General features: G+C 34.7%; 1 protein-coding gene across 1 annotated transcript in view; it reads left to right on the top strand.

Annotated features, from left to right (window-relative positions):
* CFAP47 (cilia and flagella associated protein 47) overlaps window positions 1–23,937 on the top strand; it is a 306,788-nt gene extending 282,851 nt beyond the window's left edge. The window contains exons 64-67 of the mRNA XM_014954045.1: window positions 5,181–5,352; window positions 6,785–6,946; window positions 13,962–14,130; window positions 23,660–23,937. Coding sequence (XP_014809531.1) covers window positions 5,181–5,352; window positions 6,785–6,946; window positions 13,962–14,130; window positions 23,660–23,881 — 725 coding nt within the window. The 3' untranslated portion in view covers window positions 23,882–23,937. The remainder of the gene's footprint in view (window positions 1–5,180; window positions 5,353–6,784; window positions 6,947–13,961; window positions 14,131–23,659) is intronic.
* Window positions 23,938–27,314: the final 3,377 nt, after the last annotated feature.

Below are 27,314 nucleotides of genomic sequence, written 5' to 3'. Positions count from 1 at the left end.
TACATGGATTCAAAAACTTCCATTTTATTCGCTAAGTGATGCAGTGTTTTGAAGAAAGACATTCTCCAAAAAAAAGAAAAAGGGGGGGAGGGTGGGGGGAGTGTTTTCTTCTGATTTCTTTACAGTAGAAATCTGTGTTAGCAGTAGAAATCTGGTTTAAAGAAGTATTTTGAAAGAGAAAAAATTAGCAAACAGAAAAATGAAAGGTAAGAGAAAATTTAGAAAAGAAATGTTGAAGTTGGTTGCTAGGGCAATAGGCAGTGGGATGCAGGGTAAAAAAAGATGAGGCTAACAGTGCAATTTTGCAGATCCTGGAAGATATGGATGAAAAGCTTTAATTGGATATGGAAAGAGAAATAATTTTGCAGGGAAGAGATATAAAGATGTATACATAGAGCTACACTGAGGATCTCCTTGAATTGTGCTGAGGATCAATGAGTATATAATCAATAAAATGACACCACTTTATTATCCATTTATTTCTTTACATTTAAGGTAATTTGGTATCTGTCATTTAATGAAGTATATGATGTTATCTTTGCTGATACTTCTAATGCTCTTATGGCATTTTTGTACTTGTATGAGGAAATTTAGTGAAAGGCATATTCAACTACTACGAGGTCTTTTCAGGTTCTTGTGCAGTTGGTTTATTCTGCCGCTATTATCAACATATTATGACATTTTACAGTGAGAAATAAATATTTATTTCTCAGATGAGATTTATTTCATACTGTCCAGATGATACTGTCTACTTAAATGTTAGGATGTTGTTGACTACCAGGCTTCCTTTTTCCTTTACTACTCTTATAATTCACTTTTGCTATTCACTTGAATATTTACTTGAAAACTCTATTAAAATGATTTAATCTACTGTACAGTAATGTATTCTGTCTGCTGCTGCTTTTGCTGATAAAGCAGAACTGCATACTTAATGTTCATTCCCCACTGCCTACTGAGCTCCAGTAGTGTATGTGAAGACTCCTGGAAGACAGTGGATAAGTAGGAAAAGGACAAGTGTCAGATGAGGTCTGAATTGGGTGATGAAGGAAGATATTTTGCAAAGTTTGGAAGGTCAACATTAGATGCCAGATGTCTGGTAGAAGTGATGAGTTAAGGTCTGGTCCTGTAGTTTCTATTTAACCAATTTGGAAACTATTAGATCAAGAGGGGAAAAAAATTTTGTTATGTGTCAGGGCCTTGAAGAATTCGCAGAACCAGTGGAAAAAAAAATCAGTGAGAGAGTGCAATTTGTTTACTGCAGCACCAAATAAAATAATTTATCTAGCTTTTGAAATGTATGAAGTTGCAAGTTTATGAATGCCTCGGCTTTCATTCTGTGTTTGTATTCTGTGATTGAGCTGACCTTCATTATTAAATAACTGCAAGTAATATTGCTGCCTGCTGAATGGGAGACGACGAAGGCAAATTAAGCGAATTCATTTGCATCTCTGTTTTATTGCATCTATCCAAGGAAAAGTCTCTGTAGTAGAGGACAAGCATTTTTGCAGTGTGAACATCCTTCTATCATAGCTCTAATTTCCACCTGTCTCACCAGAAACGGGAGACAATGTAAAAGGAAGGAAGGTCTCTTAGAAAGTTCCACCCGCTTCTCGTTTTTATGTCACCAAGTTGACTGCAGGTTAAGCACTATTTGCAGAGAGCTTAGGCAGCTAGATCTCCTTCAGGCATCCACAAGAGACTGCAGCCTCACAGGCCAGTGTCTGTTAGATTTTTATCATCAGAAAACACACTGTATAATGAGCTAGTCTGCAGTAAAGTCAAACACTCATTTTTCAAATAGGAGGGAGGTACAAAGGCTTCTCTAATGACAGTTTGAAACTCTGTCCAGTGAGGCTTTCACAGTACCTTCTACAGACATTAGGACCTTCAATGTCTTTATAATTAACTCTCTGGAAGCTTGAAGACAAGTTCTCTTCCACTAAAACGTCATTTAAATTCCTGAGGTTTTTATTTTGTGAACCTGTTAGACTCATCTTTTAATTTTCAGATTTGTGACATCTGTTAATTAGTTTTACAATAAATCCTCACAGTCACAAAAATTTGCCCAATTTATATGCTCAGAGTGTAAAATCCTTGGAGTTTCCACATTAACATTCTTAAGAGTCAGAAAATAAATAAAAAAAGTGGTCTATTTCCTTTCATCTTCTTAGAGGCTATTTAAAAATAAACCACAACAAACAAACACTCAATACTTTAATTCTAGTGCTTTTTAAGAAGTATCCTTACTAGCACTTGAAAATGAATGACAACCAAGTTGTAGAGCTATATAGCTCAAAAACCTCATTGGTTTTTAAACGTAGCATAGCTTCTTCAGTAATTCTGTGTACACAAATGTTGCCTAAATGAGTTTTTGGAAGTCTTTATTTACACAAAGGAAAACACTGACAGACTGAGATTAATTGCCTTTCAAAACAAGAAATGTTTAATGCTTTAAAAAAACTGTCTTGGAATAATTAGCTCAAAAACACGTTCTTACTCCTTTTCTTACTTAAGAAACGCATAATATTTTTCAGGAAATATGAGGAAGTAATATTTTTTATAATTGAAATCTCTATTCCCTAGATGTAACAAGCTGTATATGAATAGAATGCTTATATCTTCCCAGTGTTTGGATTGATAAATATCTCTCCATTGAGTCAGATGTGGTTAAAACTCTCCCTGCTTCTCTCTGTTTAAAGAACAGAGGTAGGTTAATTGGGAGATACTTTATTACCCACATGTGTATTTCACAATTTGTATTAGATAATAAAAGAATTTTACTGGTGTTAAAATGGTGATTTTTAAAAAGAAAACTAGTGAACAAAAAGTATAAAGAGCTTGGATAAGGAGTCAAGGTGTATTTGGCATTACTTTAAAGAAAATGTCAATACAAATATTGTATTTGGCATTACTTTAAAGAAAATGTCAGTTCTTTCTCCAGTGTTTTATTTATTTCACTGTTTTAATTGAAAGTGGAAATTCTATGAGTCCAGAGATCTCTGAACATTTGACAATTTGGACAAATCTCTAGTAATGATTCACAACTTTTTTTTTTTTTTTTCTTCTAGCTTCTGCCAGTTTGGTTAGGCAGCATGTGTATTATAGAATTGTCTAGAATCAAATATTAACATATTCACAGGAGATTCCCATAGTATGATAAAAGAGTAGTCTTCAGGACAGCCGTGATGAAAATCTAATTACATTTTTCTTTTTTGAACAGTCCTAAACTAGATTTTGATCTACAGTGATGTAGATCAAAACCAGCTAAGGGATCAGCGTAACGAAGCTTTCAAATATTGGCACTTATAAATGCATTATTTTTCCTTAGGTGTTGTAAATATTAAAATATTTTAACTAAATACTTAATATGAACATAGAAAAGGGTACAAGACAGCCTGGAGCAGAGAAAGCATAAATATTTAATTGCTTCTGACTAAAAGGTACTATATACATATGTCAAACCAACACCAAATGTCTTTGGATACTAAAAGCAACATGCAATTCGCATTTTCTTCCTAGCATCTGAACTATAAAATAAGCTTTTCCTGAGTAGTATTGTGTGATATAACTGCTGAAAGAAACATCTGCTCAACAGTTGCAATTTTCTCACTGTGGATTGTTCCAAATGATGTAATCTTTTCTCTTCTGTAATAAGTTAATTTTTATGTCTGAATCTTCATGTTTTGGCATTTGTCTAGGGTGACTACTACTATCCTTGGGCTGTGTTGGAATCTGAATGCATGGCCTAAGCCTTATATTTTTCAGCTAGAAAAAAAGAAAGCATGGAAAAATGTAGGATGATCCCAGGAATTTTATAAACTGTAGGAAAAATGTTCATGTCTAATTTCAGTATTAAAAAAATACATTTATAATAATATCATACATTTATAATAGATGGATTAATACATAGAAATCCTGTATACTTGTTACTCATTGTGTATCTAGTATGACTGATAATCCTGTATGTTGGTAATAATATTTTGCTTGCATCTGTGTAACTCTGATCTAGCATAAGTTCTACAGATGTCTGTGTGTAGGATCCACTTTAAAGAGTCAGATATACTTCAATATAAGTGGCTACATTTCTTAGGGTTAATCTGTGTATTACAAAAATATTGGCAACAAAAGTTGAATGAAATACAAAGAAGGAATCTGTGCATTTCAAAAAAGGGGAAAGGACTACAAGCAACTCCATACTCACTGACACCGGGTAGCATTTCAGATTAGCAAAAATGAAGTAAATTTTTGTTCAAATATCTCACAGTGCATTGTTTCTTGGACTTTATATAAAAATGAATATATAACCTACATTTTAGAATTCCAAATTGGAAGACCTTGGAAATTAACTCTGCAGGTGACTGGCACTCTATAGACCACATATAGAGGAACGCCTACATAGAAGTTCTGCACAATAACATTGTACTAAGCTGTGCAAATTCAAAATGAGATATGTGGTCATAATAAAATGAAATCTTGTTTAGGATTTAGTGGTTGTGTTAAAAGACTTTTCATACATAAAACATGTGAAATTTTAAAATAGATTAGCAGCTTGAGATTCTTTTCCTCATTGAAACCTTCCCTCTGTGCACAAATTACTATTGTATACTGAATATCGCAGTTTTCTTTATTACAGCTGGAGGAGACATTTGATTCAAGAAGCTCAGCTGTTTATTCTTATCTCATTACTACTTGGCCTTTTCATAGCTACTATGGGGAATAAAAGAAGAGGCTGATTGTTATCTTCACTATTTTTTTGTAGACTGTTTCTCAGGCTTGCAGCTATCAATGGCACTGATGCCCTTAATGACTTTTTTTTTTTTTTTTGAGATTGTTCAAATGGTATTCAAAACTAACGTTATATTCTTGCAATTTTAATTTGACTGATGAACTGGAAATATCTCACCTTAACGCAGAAGTGGTAGCCAGAATTATATTGCTATTACTGTTCACTTCTCTTAGGTACGTTCTCCAGCTTCCATGTTGCCAGAAACTATAGAGCCTGTCATATGAAACTGCAATATCTTGCTATGCTGTCAGGAGCAAATCATTCAAGTTTTGTATAATTACTAGTTTTACTTACTTGTCATTTTTAGTAACAAATGAAAGATTTGTAACTACTAGCCAGCCAACTGTGTGTAGTTAGAGTGCACACAGACTGATCTTTCTCTTGTATCATTTAGGTTTCTCTACAACAGTGGAATTTCTGTATGAATTGCAATATACATCAAATGAAATTAAATCTCATCTTGGAGCTTTGGTTGGTATGCATCTGATTCAAAGAAAACGAGATACAGAATCTGGAATCGTAACACTGATCTTTAATATAGTGTTTGCACCTAACAAACCAATGAGGTAAGCTCCTGTTCCTTATTTCCAACAGAAAATGCAATAAAATCCTGTCTGATCACTCTTATCTATTTAAGCACTTCCCTGCATTGTTTTCTTCATTTTGTTCTCACCTCTGAGGTCTCTTATTTTAGATTTTCTCACTTGCTACTTCTCAGTATGCTCTCTTTGGTATTAAAACTAACAGTGTTGTTTTTTTGAAAGCGTGCTAGATGGTTCTGTTGAGTTACTGTCTTAGTCTGTCTGTATATCAATTGACTTATAAACTTGGAGTTTTGAAAGACTTCCAATGAAAATTTGTTTTTTCTCACAAATTGTGGAAAGCATACAGACAAGATGGTTTGTAAGTCTTGAAAAACTTTTCCTAGATGAGTATGTGTGCGTATTCTTTGGCTGGATGGTATGGCTGAATTTGAAATTAGTCTGTAGGCCCCACTAACAACAGTCCACAGGACAATATTATTCTCTGTTGTAGCTGTGACGTGAAAAATTTTGGATTTACTTTCATTACATTATGTATCCCACCTCTTTAAAAATGAACTATGAAAGGGAGATCCTTTTGGAGTGAAAGAGAAGATGCACCTTACTTTTGAAGCACTCCAATGTGTATGGGAAGGAAAGATGTTCAGGAAGATGCAGGCACAGGGAAAATTCATTCAGAGGCTCAACATTACCAGCAAGATGAGGGAGCAGTCACTGCCAAATATCATCAGTTGCACACAAAGAGGGTATTTTTAGGGTGCAGGAGGGAACTGAAATAAACAAATAGAAAACCTTTAGGAAAGACTACCCTGTGCAGTGTCATTGTGTCAGATGGGTGGTTAATTAGAAATCTTTTTTAATTTCTACTCTGTCCTTTTTTGTTTTATTATTACTAGGTTTGGGTTATTTTTTTATCTTTGTGTACTTGAGATGTATGAGGCTTCATTAGTTCCTTTGTCTTCAGAATCTACAGCACCAACTCTCTTCTTAGATGGTCTGAAGACATCAGAGTCTGGAATTTTTCTAAAGTATATAGACCTTTGTCAGATCTATTTGATTCTAATATGGACGGCTAACATGTTCTGGACCAAATTCTCCTCTAACACCACAGTAAATAAAGAATAATGAGTAAAAAAAATCGAGTTAAACAAATTTAATTCAACAGAGAGTAAACAGAATAAAATCTCATTACTGTGCCCGTCATTTTGCTTCTATATTATTTCCTTTCTTGTACTTTGCTGTGAATATCAAGTGCTATTTAGTCTGCATTCTAGTCTAAATGCAACTGGTATGTACTATGCCACATAAAATTAAGGATGTATTCCTATTTAAAACCATCTGAATTTTCATTTTACATAGTTCTACCCACTTGAGTCTTATTTTGAACATTAGTTTACTCAGTTTATGTTTCATAATGTTGTTCTATGTATTGAATGTTTTTATCTGAAATTTTAAGGAATGAAGCAACTCTCGTAGTACAGTGCACTACAGGAGGTGTTTGGAAGTTTCCTATGCTGTTCATTGCTACACAGCCAGAAGTGGATGATGTTATCAACATTGAAGCAGTTGGCCTGAATAAGGAATCTATAGTTAGCTTTAATCTTACAAGCCAGACAAGGTAAAAATACTTATTTATAAAGTGTTTATGCAGTTTTCTGTGGCTAGAACTCACACTCAGACACATTAGATAGAATAGATTTGGGCAACAGAAACATAACTGGGCTGCAGCAATTTCAGTAATAACATCATTAATTTCAAATGCTGCATTGTATCGATAACAAATGTGATTTTGAAGCTGTACTGTAGAAAACAGAAGCACCCGACATTTAGGCTGTAGCCTCTCAAGAGAAAGTTTGTAGAATCCAAATATTTATGTTATGACTTTAAAGTTTTGCCCTAAAATGCATTTGTGTGTTAAAATGTGTAATACAATTTTAAGGAAGGTGTGTTGTGATATTAAAGGCTCACTAATAAAGCCTTAATGCTTTTACTAATAGATTTTTTTTCAAAGTACTGTATACTTAAAAAAAGTTGAAACCAATCCTTTTCATTGTGCTTTAAAAACTATTGGATGTGCCATTTTTCAGAGTATTCTTGTTTTATTATATAAGCGTGTTACAAATTCATCTCTACTCTGTGCTTTCACTAGATAAAATAATCATGTCATTCTTCAGTATTTTAAAAGTTCTGCAGAAATCTCTGTTAATATACTTTTTACATGGTTTTCATTATTTTCTCAGAGTTTCAAAATGTTATAGCTAACCCATCGTGCCATTTGTCTACAACAGAAGGTGAAGGAATAAATTGTGTAATATTGATAGATAAGTTTTAAAATAGTAAACACTGAACCTAAAAGAATCATGACACTCACAATCTAATTAGCGTAAGGAAGTTTTATAATTTCCTTTTTTCTTTAAAATTGACTTTTTTCCCTGTATATCTAGAAACTGTGCGAGATGTGCTGACTGATAGTTAACTTTCATTGTAGATAACATGCTTTTGTAGCATCCCCAGCAGGAAGTGTCCTTGGTTCCAACTGATTTTTTAAAGACTATTTCCAAAAGCTGTGCATCTTAAGATGGACAGTTGTTCCAGCTTTTAGATAGCTGCCAGTGATGATAATTACTAAGGACTCTGAAAGAAAAATTCCTATCACAGTGTTCAAGTTAACAGCTTCAATAGAATGGGCTGTTTCAGGAACAAAATTGAAGGAATTGCTCTGGCAATACTGTAATCTCCTGGTAGGTGTTTGATAGCAGTGAAGAGACCTAATGTTCTCCAGAAAGGTATTATAAAGCCTGAATCATTATAGTTATATAAAGAAGGAGCCATGTTGAAAGACAGATACCCTTTTCCCCTTAAACAAATTCCAACATTATTTTACTTAACAAGGGTTCCCCCATAAATTTCAAATACCAAATGTAATGCTTACATGTACTGAATAAGCTCCATGTTGTAAACAGTGCCAACAACGGCTCTGTAAGTTTTATATTGCTTCATCTTATCTGTGATTTGCTTAGCAGCTTTTAGTGGTGGAGGTTTTGTTATAGAAATAGAACAGTCAGCCAACCAACGTTTAGCACACAGGATCTGCAGTTTAAAAGCAATTATACAAACCCCACATATATTACAGATGTAATTTAATGCTTGAATAACTCAAATTACTTAGATTAAAAATAAAACCATGAAATATTAAAATATGGATTAAAAATTTCAACTGGGATATGGACTGTCATCCTACAGACTTTCCCTGAAAGAAAAAGATCATCCCTTTGAGGTTTTTCTTAAGTAAACAGCAGCACAATCCCAAAAAGAATCAGTTCTGGTACCTAAAGAGAGGTGTGGCTTTTTTCACCCTGCATATTGATACTTTCTGTCTTCCTTTCTTATGCTGGCTAGTACCTCTTGGCGCTGCTACTTTGGGAGTAATTCAGTGTCATGGTTTAACCCCAACCAGCGACTAGGACCAGGCAGCCATTCACTCACCCCACACCACAGTAGCATAAGGAGAAGAGAGAGAAAAAGGAAAAAAAACCAAACAACAAAACCTCATGGGCTGAGATAAAGACAGTTTAATAGAATAATAACAAAAAAAAAAAGGTAAAAGAATATACAAAATAAGAGATGCAATACAACTGCTCACCACTCAATGATTGATTGCCCTGCCCATTCTGAGCAGCCGTAGCAGATTCCTGCCAGCTGGCCAAACCCCAGTTCTGTACCGAGCATGGCATCTATGGTAAAGAGTATTCCTTTGGCCAGCATGTCCCGTCTATGCTCCCTCTCAGCTTCCGTGGAAACTGAAAAAGCCCTTTGCTTAATATAAGCATTACTTAGCAATAACTAAAACTGTAGGTGTTATCGTTATTCTCATACTAAATCCAAAACAGAGCAGCTACTGGGAAGAAAATTAACTCTCTCCCAGCTGAAACCAGGACACTGGGGGAAAAAGAGATTAATTTCTGAGTAACCTGCTAGAAACAGTCTCTGCAGTTGTGTCTTTTTCTCCCTCTGCTGTTGCAGGAGAGAGTGGTTGCACAGCGTCACTGAGGAGACCTACACATCATTTTGAGAAATATTTCTTTTTTACTGTAATTAGTGCTGTATTTCATACATACCATGTGCTGCAAGAAACTGCATTCATTAAGTTCTCACCCTCTCTTACATGTCCCTCTTCATGTCCCAGGCCTGGATTCCTATGCCAATCTCTTCATTACTAGTTCCACGAAAATCTACCATTAATCTAAATGTATCATTAGAATTACTTTATTTTAGCATCTCCCACATAGCGGCAGCTGCAAAGAACAAATGTTGATGAGCTCCACTTTTTGGAGTCTGAATGGAGGCTAGTGGAAAATACTGATAATGGTACACATGCAGCAGAGCTTCCAAAAAGATATGATCATCCTTCCTAATCATACAATACCTGAAGTGTCCCACATTTAGCCAGGAGCTATATCTTGCCATGTCACCTGGATGGCTTTTAGCAGGAAAAGTTAGTTTACCAATGTGCAAATATAGTGTAGAACAGGAATGAGACAGAAATCTTAATATTTTATGAAGATAAAGACTCTAGCTCTTGCTTTGGTTTCACAACATATACATAAGTGATATTATGTTTGGTAAAGCATTTCCTGACAGCCATTTGTCACGCAGTATTTCTTCGTATTTTTTTTTAAATGTCCCTTAATTCTGAAGCAGTCCTTCCAAAGCTATAGAGTGATAATTGGAGTTAAATCTTTTCTGATATCTAGAGTTCAGGATTTAGAGTAGTCAATTAAACCAGATTTAGTTTTGGTATGCAACATAACCAATTTTTGATACATAATGAGGATTTCTTAATTTTTTTTCCATTGTCATTTTTTTTGTTGAAAAGAAATCATCTAAATCATAACAGCTATCACTAATAATTTCATAGAATTTGAACACTGCATACAATTAATAAGTTTAAAGAACTTCACTATGTAATAACTGAAGTTTCTTGGGACATCCAACAGATGTTAACTGCAAAGTACAAGAAGTATGTTTAGTTATGATTAATTATTTTTGGAAGCACATTGCAACATTTTCAAAGTGTATCCCTTATTTGCTTGAGCATTATACAATTTACAGATGAAGGGATTTTGTTATTCTTTTATTGAAAAAAAATACATTTGATCAAAAGCACTGTGGTTTTTTATGTATACTTTGCAAAATGCTGAGATTTGTAAAGGAATAAATTTTTACAGGAATAATTTACTGCTTTACTAGTTTGAGGAAGAGGGGAGTAAACATTAAAGCTATTTTGAACCTTAATTTAATAAAGGCTTACATTTTCAGATTTGCTGGGTATTTCGTAAATTTTGCGATGAAATCTCTATGGGAATATATATTTTAAGGTGTTTTTTTTTAAATAGAAGACATAAGGTGCTATTCTTTTTCTGTTTACTAATTTGAAAATTGTCTAACATGAGAACACTTACAAGCATAGACAGCTATTTTAGAACAATGCTATTAAAGAACAAAAAGGGTAATTATAAATATGTCTATTAGATACTAGCTCAATTTCCACTCTTCCTGGTTGCCACAATTTCATTGTCCAGTTATTATTTAAATTCAAATTACTATTTTCTCTTGTTAATTATTTGAGTAAGGGCAGAGTTCATGTTGTCTGACAACAATATCAAACTGTTATGACAGGAGTTACGGAACATGCAGATGGGAAGACATATTTGCTTTCTCTGGTTTATATGGCCTCTGCCCTTAAATCTACAAATTCATTTGTGCTTGGCTTGTATGTGTTTTCAAAACTCCACACATCATTAAACTTTATCGAGTGTGTTAGCATCTCACACCCTTGAGTTAAACAAAAGCCTTCTTGAAAGAATATAGACTGCCTCCTCACTGTCCTTCATGGCTGAGAAATGACAAGCCAAATATTGACTTGTCCTTCATGGCTGAGAAATGACAAGCCAACTTGTCATTTGACAAGCCAGAACTGTTTTACCTGAAGCACTAATCAAAAAAGACAAAGTATTTTTTAATCATTTTAATCCACATAATTATTACTTTTTAATTATACATTAAGTATACAGACACTGAAAACAAAAATGTATGAAATTTGTCAGAACGTCTATTTTTCCTGATTTGGACTTAGCTTCTACTTTGAGGAACATTTTGTGTTCAGTAACTGACTTGACTCTTTTATTTAAAACTACCGGGAAAAGGGGAGGGAAGACTTTCTTTAAAGCTTTTTTTATTAGTTTTTCTTAATTTTTCTTTATGAAAATTAAAATCTGTCATGTTTGATGTGGTAATTTTTTTCTCTGACTTGGCGATAGTTGTCCGTCTTGTGTGGACAACTATAGATCAATTTTGTGACAGTTCCATTTTAAACAGTTTGGTCCCCTTGTCAGGACTAAAACTATAGTTTTTTCTGCTGAGTGTTTTCTGACTGTTTTAAGGAATCATTTATGGCCCCTAAAAAAACCTATTGTTGCATCACACCCTGCTAAGATGCAATTTCTGCAGCAATGTCCTTATTTTCTTATGTCTTCTGTGCATGCAGCCTGTCCCATCTCCCTTAGCATTTCATCATTGCATCTGTAGTCTAAGTCACACTCTTGTATGTCTCACGAAGACAAAGTGCTTATTAGGAGTTGTCATCCCTAACTGCTTACCAGAAAACAGACTGAACAAAGGACAGAAAGAAAGTGCTGTCATAAAATGTTCCTAAATCTAGTCTACAGAGCAAGGATGTTGGAAGTGAACACCTGTGTTCAGGTCTCTGTTTCCAGAACCAGGATTTGAATATACATCTCAGATGTTTTTGATGAGTGCTCTACTCTGCTACTCAGCCAAAGAGGCACCACTTCTTTTCATCCTGTGCCTGCCCTTTGTGTGCGGTAGGTATGCTCCAGGCATTCACAGCTGTGCAGTCCTTCTGGGAAAGACAGATGTGAAAACTCAAGGCTTAGACTGGCGCATAGATGGGAACTCAGGCTGTAGCAGGATTAGTGTTTATGGCCCAGGGGTGTACACTCAGCTGCTCAACTGTAGGCGCTGCAAAAGGAGACTGTCAGCATAAGGTTCATGTCACAACACTTGATGTTTAGTTTCAGACCTTCAGTTGTTTGCCCCACCTTGCAGTCACCTAAAGGAAAAGCCTGGCTAACTCTGCTAATGCACCCAAGTCTCATGGCACCGCTAAATGTCAGTTTATTGTTTTTTTAAGGAGGCACAATTTTTTTTGGTTTCTATTTTCTGCAGTTGCCCTGTTTGTTTCTACAAACTTACAGCACGACCTTTTTTTCATGAGGGTATTTTGAATGTAAGAAAACCTTTTGTGAGAACATCTTCCAAAGAAGAGCTATTTTTAAACAAGATGACACAGACCGAGTACCACCTACCGAATAGCACTTGCCCAGAAAATGTGGGACATTTCCGTAGAGATGTGAATTGTCATAAAATATTAAATTTCACTTCTTTGTGAGTATTTTCTTTGAAAACCAGTGTGTGACAATCCATGAATAAACAGATTTGAACAGCTTTTATTTGAGATACTGCTAGCTTTTCATTCTTCAAGTTTTATCAACTGAAAATGTGTTCCCTCTAAGCATGCATGATATTGCATGATATTTGTCCTGCTGTACTGTGGCTGGATATTGTGGATTATTTTTTGACCATGCCATTGGATTTGTAGTTTCAATTTCTTTCATTCTGTTTCTATCCAGATAGTGATAGAGTTGTCTGCAGCAACACATATGAAGACTAAAAAGAAAATGCCTGACTGGAAAATACAAAAATGTATATTCTTTTCATGCTGAGAAAGTTCATGGCAAGGAGTCCCTGAAGACCTGTCGTAGACAGGCTGCAGTTTGGGATTGACCTAAGATTGTTTTCTATCAGCCACTGTCTTTACCAGGAGTATGACATTTATTTGGGTCCAACAGTCCTTCAATGAAACTAGCAATTAGACAAAATCTGAAGTACCCATGAGACTAGAGATATACAATAATATCAATAGAGGAACCTAATTATTATTATTGTAGTATCTTAAAGTGTTTAGTTTATGGGATATGAAAAACGTGGAAAACTGTGATAGAAAACTATTATTTCCCACACGTTCATTTCAAGGCTTTTGGAACTCCCACCCAATCTAGTAACACTCCACCAGATTGCAAACTCAGTTCTAGTCATAAAACTTAATAAAATGGGTAGCTTATCAGTTTTCTTTGATTAGAGATTGGAAAAGTGTGGGGCTTTTATTAGGGAAAGTGGATTTTCATTCTGACATGGAATTTATTTCTGTCACCATTATTACATATTTACAGGACAGGTGATTCTTTTCCTTCTAGTGACAAATGCTTTCATTATTCTGTAGTTATTAAAATATTTATAATAGCATATAACTATGTTTGAAATGGAAGACCAGTATGCAGGTCTCTGTATATAAAGATTGAAAATATGCATAAATAAATGTAAATAATGCTACAGAATATTTATTCTGTAAGAATGCTATTAATTTTTTACATGCATTCCATGGGCTTCTAAGCTTCCTGAGTCATGTCACATGGTTGCCTCAATGCTGAATCGTAGATAAACTGTATTAAGATACTGTAAAAGACATAATAGTCTCCTGTGCTTTTCCGTAGCAACCCAGAGCCATTCACTGCACACTTCCTGGCAGGCAGCGATCCTGAGTTTCTTGTTCTGCCACAAGCTGGAGAACTACTTCCAGCAGGCACTGTGGGAACCCATATAACAGTGGGATTCAAGCCAAGGATGTACGGCAAGAAGCATACAGCAACACTTGTAGTTGAGGTAAGCCTTCCTGAATGCAATACACAAATACACCTTTAGGAGTGGAAGGGAAAAAAAAATTGTATATAACTCACACTGAATCATATATATCGTATATATACGTATATAAAATAATATATGTCATATATAAAAATCGTATATAAATCGTAAAAAAATCGCACTGAAACACACAAATGAATACACTGTGATGATTTTACTGGTCTCCACTATAGACAAGAATAAAACTAAATCTTGAAAATGAACTCATGACAAGCTGGAAAAACATATTACATTTTCATTTCTGTGCTACCCCATGCCTTCTCCACCAGAGACAGATATTTTGTCTTGATGTGTTTGCCCCAACTCCATAGACAACACGACAGAATGACTTTTCACAGAGAACCATGTTAAGAACTGGTGGAGAATATATAGGTAACTAAGCACGTGAGACCTGTGTTATTGATTTTACTTGTATTATACCTCTTAGGATCAAAGGCACTAGCAGCTGGATACTAAACAGTTGAAAGCAGAATTTTAGAACATGAAGCCATGAATAACTTTTTGAAAACCAGATCCAAAATAAACAAAAATAATTTGTAGCCAAGTAGCTTCTGTAAGTCTGAAGGTCAGGAAACATTTGAAGACATTTATTCCTTCAGTTGTAAAAATGTGGTTGTTACTGCAGGAATTAATTATTAATTCATCCTTTAAAAGAAAACTGGGGAAAACATACAGTAACAGCAAACACCCCAAACTCTCTACAAATCATGTTTTGCACTTTAAATCTATTGACTGTATGCTGACAATGTTTTCAGGCTACTATATTAGAAGTGAAATGGCAATATTGACTTAAATAGGGTGGTCAAAATGAAGTTGATAAAAAGATGCATAGAAAATAACTATAGTGTTTTATCTTTCTGAGTTACAACTTCTACAACAGTGAATAAGAAATTCAAATCCTGGAAAAAAAAGAAAGCACTTTAATCCCTCCTACTTGTTTTTTTTTACTGTATAAGACAGTTGACTATTTTAGTCTTTTCACTTAAACAGCAGTGATGCCTCTTCCATTTGAAAAATGATCGCTCTTCCATTTGAAAAAGAAAATAATTCACTGAATTTATACCATGTTCTTTTATATTTACATAATGCTATATGACACACCTACACTGCTCAGAAACTTTCAATGCAGCTCTGGAACTGAAATCTTCTTTTTAGGCATGTCACGTGTAAATGTGCTAGCCGTGTTTGTCTTTGGCTTAACTTCCAATGCTAACAAAGAGCTTTAACATAATGAATTTGTCTGGAAAGGGATAAAGACAATGGTCAAGGATTATTACTAGCTTTCTAAGAAAGCAGTCAGTAATCCAAAATTTCCTTGTAGGAATTTATCAGTTACTCAGCTTTGAGTAATTGCATTTTAACCTACATCTATGCACACCTCAGTCTCTGTTTGTGAGCTAGGCAGCTGGCCTACTTTACCCCTCCACCTTTGGTAGTGTGTGCAGGTGTAGGAAGTCACTCATACATATTGCATATACATGTCGGATCACATTTTGTCCTATCTGTTCCTGTACGTTCAAAAATACATTGAGGACTCTTGATGCTCGTAGGCACAGTTTGGACCAATGCTGTACCATCACAGTATATTAGAGATGTTTCTAACATTCTTACTCTAATTGAAGTATTAAGTTGTTTCAGTAACATTCTGATGAGGCTCATGTTCTCTTTGCTCTAATTGGCAGTCCTGTTGTGTGTACTGGACTTCCCCTTTTCCTCTCCCACAAAAGCTTTCACTCCTGTAGCTGTAATAATGTCAGCCAGAGTGTCTGCAACTGTGTGCAATTCTGATGCTGCGCTCACAACACTGACCTGAAATAAGACTTGATAACATGTTGAGAACACTGGATACTCATTTCTGCCTTTCTTGTTAGTTGAAAAAATTTTCATTACTGATCTGAAGTAAACAGGTTTCGTTAGATGTCAAAGCCAGTATTAAATCAGTCTTATTTGGGGAATAATAATGGAGGTAGTGAAACACAATTGATATTGGACCTAACACTGAAGAACCCCTCTTGCACATATCCTTTCTGGCCAATGTATTGGCTGAGGCTTTGAGTTATTTTTAGAAGCAGCGAGGAAGTTTCTTCCACAGTGTCACTTCTCTTCTGACACTGCTGTAGCAAAGGGCTACTGCACTCTTACTGTAAAATCTCCTTTCTATTTCTGGGAGTAAAGTCATAGTTCTAACACTAACGTATTTTTGTTATTAAGTTCTATGAATAGTGAGTAGCAGAACTGCCATTTTTGTGTGCTTCAATGAACACTGATAATTAGGTTGTAAAGTAGCAGAGATGACAGTATAAGTTCTTTGTTTTATGTTCATCATTACAATTGTGTTGTAAAGTTAAAATGGGAGGTTAGGATTATGATGAAAGATGCGACAGTCATCTTTTTCTCATTTGTTGTAAACATTAAACCCAAATATTGTACATGCACATTTTTTGGTTTAGTTGCTATGCTGAGAACCCAATCCTGAGAAGGCAATTAGAGTTAAGAGATTACAATTTGTCTTTGCTAGAATTTAGTGTGTCCATTTTATTAACAGAATGTATTTATATAATTGAAAAAAATGTAGCCTCATTTATATTTTATGCACACAAATCAGACACTTTATGGGGTATTTTGTGGATTCTTTAAGGTTTTAATATTCATAAATACTTACAGTAGATTTTATTAATAGCAGAAAACCTTAATTACTTTGCCAAAGCAATTAAATGTCTTTAACAATCATTAAAACTTCTGTTCTTAGTCAACTACATATCAAAACAATTGAAGCTAGACACTTATCTGAATAGCAGTTAGGAATCTTAATTTTGTAAAAGTGGCACAAAAAATTACTTAAAAAAATCTGTAGATCAAAGAATGAAATATAATAAAAAGCCAGTGAAGAAAATAATCATGCTTGTTTCTGTAGCTGTGAAAAAGAACATCCTAATCTAGTCGAGCTACAAGTAAGAAAGAGTGACATAGTGCATGAAGAGCATTTTAAAATAGGTATTATTCCATAATCAAACTTCCACATTTATAATAGCTTTCATAAACAGTGCAATTCTACCTGAATAAAAATGTATTGCCCCTAATGATAAACTAGAGAGCATGTTTCTTAGATAAGCTACAAAGTGCTGTGAGGACAAAAAAGGACTTCCTCAGCCTCACTGATGTCTCAGGGCTCAGCTGTGATGTGGCAGTAAAGCTGCACAGAAAACCAACCGAATTTAGGGAGAGCAAGATGCAGCTGGGACAGAGGGATGTTCTGTGAAAGCTTCCCGGGGTAGGAATCCCTACCAGGCACGAGATGGAGCATCTGAGAGGCTGGTAAATCCTTGGAAAAGGGCATATTCAAGTTGGCTTACACATAATTTGCTTGCAACATGCAGAATTCAGCTAGAGACCTGAGCAATTGCTTTGTAATTCATGGGTGAGAATTCAGAGCTATTCTCAAGCAGAAGGCACACAAAATAAGTCTTAAATGATAAAATAGATGTCAGAGTTAACCAGATTGCAGGTAACATTATCAAGCCCTCCAGAAGTCAGGCTTGTGCACCTTTATTACTGAATAATCACTAACTTAGCCTATGGAAGATAGCATATCAAAACCATTTGTCATGCTGTTCTGGAAATAAATGATGCAGTGTGCAAGCCACAGTACCCACGTGTGGCTTCTCTAAGCTTGTCTGTGCAAACTTGCATATCTTAACAAAAAATGGTACCGTTACATATTCAGTAGCTTGGTGAAAATACATGCTGCCATGTTCCTGGTAGATTTGTTAATTACCATAGTTTAATGTTATTCTAAATTTTCTCTCTTAAACAGAATGAGCAAGGAAAAATGTAAGAAAGTTAATAGGATAATTGGAATAGTTTCACAGTAAATAAAACATCACCTGTGTCCCTTGCCACTGGTTGTTGAGCTGAGATTTATGATTAAAAGCAGAGATCCAGAAAGCCCACTACAGGCAGTGAATGTAGCATATCCTATCATTAGCATCACTGGATTTTTAGTGCAGAATCGATACTCAAAATGTTTGATTCACAAGGTTACTTTGCTTATTGAGAATATAATTCTCCCAATTCCAAAAGATGATAACAATATGGGAACCACTGCTGTACGAGGGTATTCAAACTATTGCCAGTTCTGCCTTTAATTCTATCTGGAAATGTTCTTCTAAGCTAAGAAAATGATTGTTAGCCATCTTCATTAGAAATTGCTCAAAGCCTGGTCTGCTTGCGTGAGGTGGTGAGTGACTGCCTTTATAGCACCTGGTTTTTCTTGGTTTTTTTTTTCCCCCCTTTCATCCACTTATTAAACTGTCTATATGTTAAATCCATGAGTTTTCTTGTCTTTGCCCTTCCCTTCCACAGTTCACATAAAAGTCTGGTTTAATTTTTATTCTGTATACACTGATCATAACTGTCATTTTTCCTGTGTTTTAGCCTTTAGTCTTGCAAATTTTATTTGGAATATCCTGAGTTAACAGTTTGGAATGCCATTTGCCTTAAATAATACCATTTACCTTAAAATTCGTGATACTTGCTCACAACATTTAATGCACTCCTAACATAGATTTCTCTGGCAATTAATTAGCATGTAATTCAGTAGTTCTGCCAGCCTACAGTGAATACACATGGATGGTCTGTGTTCTGCAAATTAATCCTATGAATCATGAGCCATCTGAAAAAATTGATTGAATACCAAAAAAAATATACTTTTATATAAATTATTTGGTGACTGTTACCAGTATTTGCTGAATAAATTACTTCATGAACATTACTCAGTCAACCATCAAGATGGTTAAATAACTTACTTGAATAACTTATGTTATTTAATAAAAAGTGGCAGCATGCATCTCATTTTTGAATTCTTAAAAATATTCTTCAGAAAGATTTAGCTCTGCAGATGGCCATTACTCCAGCCAGGTGAGCCAAATTATTACCCGCTTCACACTGAAATTAGGTTATAGTCATCAGGAACTTTGAGGTTTTGATAAGAGGAAGTCATTCATTTCAAGAAGAAATCCTCTCTCAGACTGTCAAGGACATTCAGGCTGTGCTCTGGTCTTTCTTCTTAAATTGTGTGTGAAATTGGTCTAGAGATGCATGCAAGCAGCCTGGGATTCTTAAATACCTATGTATGTTTATATTAGATATATCTTCTTAATACAGAATCTCTTTTATATTTCTGGTTCAGTAGATCATATAGATTGTAGTAGATTCAACACCTTCATCTCTAGACTTTTTTACTACCAGTGCTAGTATTAAAATTGTTCCAAATTTGATATGATAAACTGCCCTGCTTTAAGCATAAGAAGAGGAAGATTTCCTCTGATTTGGCAAATTTTGACGCAGTCAATTTGCTTACAAGCAACTACGGCTTGTAAGTAAAATATTCTATCATAATTATATGGTCACCTTTTGAAGTCTCTCTCTCTCCTCCTCACCACTCCAAAAGAGTTTGAAACTTGATCCATCTTCTCCTTTGCTGAAACGTGTCTGACATGGAGACCCAAAGCAGCAGCTTTGAGGCACAGATTCTGAGACTGGTAGTTTTGCTCTTGCTGCAGTTTTCATATTGGTTAGAATAGTTGTTGTAGTTAAGCTGTACAGCCTTACCCTGAAGAAAATACTTACAGCTTCAGCAGCATGTGAAAACCTTATGTTTGCCCTTGGAAATGAAACATTGCAGTAATATAGACATTTGTGGGTGTCTAAGGTTTTCTGAAAATTACTAAATTCTAGGCTGTCTTGGAAATTACTGAATTATAGGTGGTTCTAGTGCTAAACAAACACCAACCCAAATTATGTTGACAGTTACAGTAACGCTTGTGTACCCTTTAGCAGAAAATGCTGAACTAAAACAAGAGTCTTTCAGTAAATTACTATATAAATGCACATTTTTTCCCCACTTTCTATCTTGGATGATAGCACATGATTTACAATAGATGAACTACAGCAGTTCAATATTATAAATTAGTATTCTTTATTTTTTTTCTTCTAGCTTGACAGATTCTGTCTAAAAGGTTCGTGTCCTAATGTCCAAAACATTTTCCCCATTGTACCCAATGAGTTACCATCAGGGAAAGAGCAATCTCTGCTGCCACAGAACCACACTTGATGCAGGCTACAGCAGCAGCAGAATAGGCAGCTTTTTTCACTATGTCAGGCCACAAATTTTTTTTTTTTTTCCACAGAATGTAGAATCTAAGACATTTGTAGAGCAAACAGGAAATTAGCAAAAGTTTATACCCAGAAGGCTCTATCAATTGTTTGATGCTGATGAGTAATGGAGTTGAGAGGTGGCACAGCTCACCACTTTTGTTTAAATCCCACTTCAAACAATTACTAACACTATAGACAGTAAAGTTACAATATTTTTGGATTTCATGAACAGAAATTATTTTTAGTAACTTGATACTCAGTTTAAATTGTTGGCTGAAACACCTATCAGTTCTTTTCTCTGACCTTAAAGTGCTCAATGAGACTTCCAGACAGTGAATATGACCCTGAGGTTAAGTTTTCTTAAATTGTTCAACTGGTGTATTAAAGAAAGATAGAGCATTTCATCTTGTACTGAAGTTAATAAAACATTTAGCGAACTTTGGAGAGCAATTTACTTTTCTTAAATGACAACTTTATCTTTGGACATAAGATACTGATGCTGGCCCATGTCACACCTGCCTTTTCTGGATTTTATCTTTACAGGCGGTAGAGCTACTAGATCATTTCACAATATTAAATAAGGTTGAGAATAAAGATGAGTTAATCTGCCTGTTTTACAAAGGAATAATATTCAATTTAAATTAGATTTTGATTTTAGCAGAATAGTAATGGCAGTTTAAAAAATTATGCATGCATGGTGAAATATCTATTAAGATCTTATGCTTACTAATCTTATTTGAATAAGGCAATTCATTCAGAAGACGCTATGTAAAATCAGTACTGCCAATTTTGAAGTAGAGGTTTTAAAAAGCGCTTCTTAAAAAATACACAGTAAAAAAAAGTCACCTATTCTGTCAACATTAGCACAGAAAAATAAATATTCAATTACCAAAATACCGATTAAAACCAATTGTCAAAGAGGAAGCATGATAATTAGAGAGTCATATGGTGATGACATTTAAGAGCTGTAAGTGTATGCAGCCTATATGTGAAATAGTGTAAATGCTGTATAAGTTCATAGCAGAAAAGAAAGCCTGTGCCAAGTAGTTTACAGTTTAATGGTCTGAAACGTCTGTTGAATAGCTGCAACATGAATGCAAAACTGCTTTCAATGATAGCCCTTAAACATACTTAGCAATGACAGGGTAACAACTGGAATGATAGGAAGGAGCATATGAAAGCTAACAAGGGTAAACACCATCAGTTCCACCTTTTACAGTGGCAAATATAAAATTGATATTTAACAAAACTTAATGAAGTCAGAGAGCCACTTTAGCATCTTTTTTATTCACTTCTGTATGTTATAATCATGGGATGACTATAGAGAAAGTTCAAGATGGTGAAATTTGACTGCTCTTCTCTATGACTTTTTAGTGCTTTACCTAGACCACAATTAATTGTCAGAATGCAATAAATAACTAGACAAATATACACACTATACTTTGGAGATGGTTGATAACATTTATGCTATGTGAAAATTTGTCACAGTTTGTATGGATATTGTTGCTCCTCTCCATAGGCCGAATCTGTTAGTGTACTGACATGCTCAGCAGCAAAGCAAAGTAGACCTCTCAAATTGGAATGTGCCAATGGGACACAAAGCCACCCATTTTGGAATCTGGGCTGCTAACTAAATGCTTGAGGGAAAATCTCATGAGCTTTGAGGTTGACTGTTGTGCTGATTTGAGAGTATATGCAGCCTTTCTGACCTCTTGTTTCCTTGGATAAAAAAATAACACTGATGTTAGGTGTAATGGTTACATCCGCAAATGATTGTTCTAAGGATTAAGGTAGTTTTAAATGGGACGTGAATTATATAAATCACAACTTTTTTTGTAATGCTAGATCTTTATGACTTGAAGCAGGGGAGAAAGGTGATCCTACAAACCACGTTTCTGTAGTTCAATGCAGCACAACATAACAGCCCAGCACCAACAAACTTGCTCTAGAACCACAAGCAGCACAGTACTGTATCAAATGTGGAAAGACAGATTTTGGGAATTTGGAAATATTACTTATTTAATATGACTCCACTGCTTTGAGGCTGAGAAGTCATAGAATCTGGTGTTCTATGTACCATATACTATGTACATATGTACTATATACGTGCACTAGGTTCTGTATAAAAAAAAAAATCACTTGTATTAATATATTTTAATAGACCTACATCATGCCATATTTTTTACTCAGTGTGCCCTACAAGTTTTGCCTTAGAAGCAAGAAAAAGCCCCAAACATAAAACCTATGATTTCCAATTGCTGAGTGCGAAGGTATAGACGACAGTGCCTGGCTAAATTGGGCATGCAAAGCTTTGTCTTTCTTTTGCATAGTACAAATGAGGACATAATAAAAAAATCATTTGAAATCTCTGAGTTTTATAATACTTTTATTGTCTGTTTGTGGTTTGTAGATTTTTTTGTTTGTTTGTTTGTTGGATTTTGTTTTAATTGAAAGGAGAACAGAAAACTAAAAGCCATGAATAGACTTTTTCCTACATGTAATGACAGGAAAATGCTAAAGACTTGGAATAAAGGCCTGCTTTCAAGAATTGAAGTGATACATTTTGAAAGAAAAATGACTGAAAGATCTGCAGTAGTTTCACTTGGGTTTTTAGCAAACAAAATTCTGCTTCAGGACACAAATGAAAGATGGGAGATAGACAGCAGTATAGCCTTAATATGCATAGAAATAATACTCCTTAAGTATGGATAGATGGGATGTTTAGTAAAAATAAGAATCACGTACTCAGTAAGAATCAAGAACTCAAGCATTACAAGACATGACATAGAAACATATGCTCCATTCCTAGAGACCAGTTATGAACAGAAAGCAAATGAAGAGTGCCAGTTTCAATTCACATAAATATTCTTCAAACTAGAGATTTCAACACAAAGCTGGAATTCTCTTGTGCACAGTACTCCGTTAGTTTTGTTCATTATTTGAATGCAAAAATTCCACCATTTGAAAATACCATTATTATCAATACCAGAGCTACAATTAAATTCTACAGTTTAAACCTGAGGCATTTATACTGTACTATGGAATAATTACCTTTGAACAACATACAGAGCTATGGGGTTTACTAAATAAAAAAGGAATTTTAGATCAGTTGGGAAGCTAAATTTATGTCTGGTCCTGAATAGTACTGAATGTGATTTCAGTTCTCAGTGTTCCAGGAATGTAATTCTCATTCTCTGTTATCCCAGTACCTTACATGGAAAAGGATAAATGTCTTTTGAAATCAATGTAGCATGCTAAGTCATTGCCAAAAATTTTCAAGGTATTTGATCACTGATTTTTTTTTTTTTCCTGTGTCTCTGTTCCTTATTTTCAGACACAATCAATGCAGTGGATGTATGAAATCAATGGACTGCCTCCACAGACCGTACCACCTACGAGGCGAGCAAAAGTGATTTCCACCAGCAGTTACATAAGATCAGCCACAGTTCGGCAGCGCAATTTTTTACATGAAAATCTGAAACTTACAACCACTGGAGTATCCTCACCAATCAAGGGGGCACCTTTGGTCCTGAGGACAACATCAAGAAAGTTATGATTGGTTATTTTTTTGGTGACAGAAGACATTTTTGTCAAATAAATTCTGCATATAAAAAGAGCATATGGGTTTTGTTTTTGTTTTTTTTTTTTTTTTTTTTAAAGCAGATATGATGTGCCCGGATTGTATACTTTACATGGAAGATTCAGAGTGTCTGAGCTCTAATAATATTCTTATTGTTCTATGAAAGATTTTCAATGCTTACCTAACGGTTTTTATATATCATACAGATTTCAGCTAGTTCTAATGGGAAGAAACTTTTAGTTAAAAAAATATGCTTGAAAATTGGGGATTTCATACAAATACTTTGCTTTCTAAGGCTTATTAGTTTATGAAGACTTTAATAGGAAGTCTTTAATATGAATGCTCTCTGTAATGTTCAACATATTATTCCCACGCAAACCAAGCAAGCAAACCAATCCCCAATCTCTTTCATGATAAAATCCTTAGCCAAAGTTTGCAGTATTTTGCTAAGGTGAAACGTATTTACCTGTCATATGTCTTCAATGCCTTTCAGATTCTCTTGCTTTGGGAAATTTTATTAATTATGTCATCTTAGCTTTGTTTAAAATAAGAATCTTGATTTACTCATCCCATTGCCCTTAAAAAACTTGGATAATTATACGTTACATAGGATCAAAATAAAATGTCTTCCTTCAGTATTTTTTTGTTGATTAAATTTTAAAAAGGGCTTTAGAGTATTGAAATAGTCGGCTATGAAAAGTCATTGAGGAATAGAGCCAGATTTTACTTTTATTTTCTAAAATAAACAAACCAGAGGTGCCATTCATATTGTGCTTCTATTTCCATTCTTCCCACCCATAGGTGACTTTAGATGGGTATTTCATTGCTCTCTATGTAATGTAGAAAATCAGATCTATGCGGATGTGTGTTGTAAGATCACTGGATGGGTAACTTCTGCCTTCTTTCTTCATTAAGATTGTTGTTCCTGATTTTACTAATAGAATGTAAATTGCATTCATGCCTTTTTTGGATTGTGGAACATACTTTAACAATAAAATGGCTTGGCAGAGATTAAGTGCTTTCTTGGCACAAATACACAGTGCGCATCATTGCTCAGAAATGGGGAGCCTGAGAGCAACCTGTGCAGGTCAGTGTAAATGAGCACCAATAAAAAACATTTTACTGCAATGTGCTTGAGGATTTTGTTTATGTCACACATTTTAGAGAAACCATTACAGAAAATGTTGGGAACATATAAAAGGAGATATTAAACAGTGCCATTGCGGTTTTAAATGCAGTGTGCCCCATTTTGGTTAGAAAACAGGTAATCTAAAGCAAGGATAAAATCTGCCTTACAAATTTAGTACACAACACAAGAAAGAGATTGTCAATACTGATATATATCTAAAAGACATTAAGAAACTGTTGCAAGATTTATCTTCAATGCTACTGGAAACACAAATACAGCCAGATTTCATAGGAAGGCTCAATCTATATATATAAATGAATCAAGCGTTTCTCTGACTGTAAGAATTCAGAATTTATGGATCAGAAATATGCAAAGGTTTCACAACTGATTATTGGTCTGGGTGTTCAGGAAATATTTCAGTGACAACTTTTCTTTGTAAAAGCTTTGCTTTCCTTATTTCACATTTTTTTTAACTTTTGCTTTCCTATTTAAAATGACAGCTGTTTGCAAGATGCTCAAAACTTTGTAATTCTACCAGAGATGGATTAGCAGGTGACATATGGGTGAATTACTCAACAACTAAAATGGTGCTCATTCCAGAAATTTTATTTCACAATTTGCTTGCCTGCACTTGTTGCTACATGTAGCGGATTTTAAAATTCTGTCATACATTTCAACATTTTAAAAAGCCCATATACAAATATTTTATAATAATATCAGAGGGGTGCTTTCAAAGGTACAGTTTAATTATATTATTTGTATTAAAAGGAAAGCATAATCTATGCTTTCTGGACCAGATTTAATTTTTTCAATGTGTTCAAGTTCAGTTGTGAGTTATGCAAAATATGCCGTCATCAATTGAATTTGTACCTATTCTTAAAAATTAATTGCACTTTCTTATTTCTTACAGAGTTTAAACAGAACTAAAAATATTTTTTTCTGATACTAGGAATGTACTTTCAAAGGTGATTTAAATAAATACCATTATATCTGTATGGTTGCAATGTCCACTATCTTTTACATATTATCTGCATGCATTTATGGATTATACTGACTACATACACTGTCTATTAAAAATAACTTCCATTTTACTTACTGGCTTGATGCTTTGCACTTCTGTCAGTGATGTGACTGTATTCCTTTTAATGCAAGGGCTAATTCTAAGTATATATCTTAAAAAACAGTTTCTAAGCAGCAGCCCTGGAAGACTTCCAGAATGATCAGCTTTATTCATTACTTACTCCCTCCTTTTTACTATACTGAGTCATATTGAAAATGCTGGAGTTTCAACTCAGGGAAGGAAAGACCTGCCATGAGAAAAGATTATGAAACGCTGCTTTTGTTATTTAAACTCGGAGAATTCCTCCCAAAGCTTTTGGACCCACCATGAAATCCAAACTTCAGAACAGCAGGGCAAGCTGCTTGCCATCAACCCACACCTTAGAAACATAATCTGCAAAGGAGTTTAACTGTTGGAGATAGTTCTAGACACAATTGTTGCAGTAAGGGCTCAGGACTGAAAAAAGTACTCCAAGTGATTTAGCTTAGAATTTATTCTAAATTTCTATTTATTATAATAATCTTCTTACAAGAAAACGGGAGAGAATGAACATAGCCTCAAGGTTATGGGTTTTTAAAAACCCTTGCAATGTTTTCTGTGCCCTCATTCCACACCAGATCAGCCACTAACAGACAGGAGAAGAGAAAAGCTTAACTTTGTTTCTCCGCACTAAAGCACCCTTCAGGATCCTTTTATTCTGAAAAGGATGAAAAAAGGAGCATCTCCCTTCACATTAATCTATTTGCAGGTACAGATCTCAGGGAAATGGGGGGATATTGGTTATTTCTGAAAAAAATAGCTCTTCATTTCTAATCACTAATTTTGATTAGAGGTCTAAAATGACTTGTACCAACCCCAGCTACATATTTTCATATCTATAAATACAAAAATCACAAGACAAAGGCAGTTTTTCAAAGTCAATATGTCACTTAAGTCCAATGTCATAATAGTATTACATTACACATGACTCAGCTGTGCACCTGCTTATTACTGTTTTAGAAGAAATACTAGTTGGCTAACCTGTGTAGTCACCACCAGTTTACCAAATTTCTTCTTCCCTTGCCTCTTTTTGTCTCTCTATAGTGATTAATTTTACAGAGTAATTTAAATAAGGATTAAAACCTTGTGAAGGACCATTATTGTGTAATGTAGAACTGATTACTTTGAGAATGGGTTCTACATTTAAATTTATTACTGAAATACTGTGCAGTGTTTGCAAC

This window comes from Calidris pugnax, unplaced genomic scaffold (genome assembly GCF_001431845.1).
Source record: "Calidris pugnax isolate Ruff unplaced genomic scaffold, ASM143184v1 scaffold246, whole genome shotgun sequence".
NCBI classification, from domain to species: Eukaryota; Metazoa; Chordata; class Aves; order Charadriiformes; family Scolopacidae; genus Calidris; species Calidris pugnax.
This window is presented reverse-complemented; position numbering and strand designations above follow the sequence as displayed.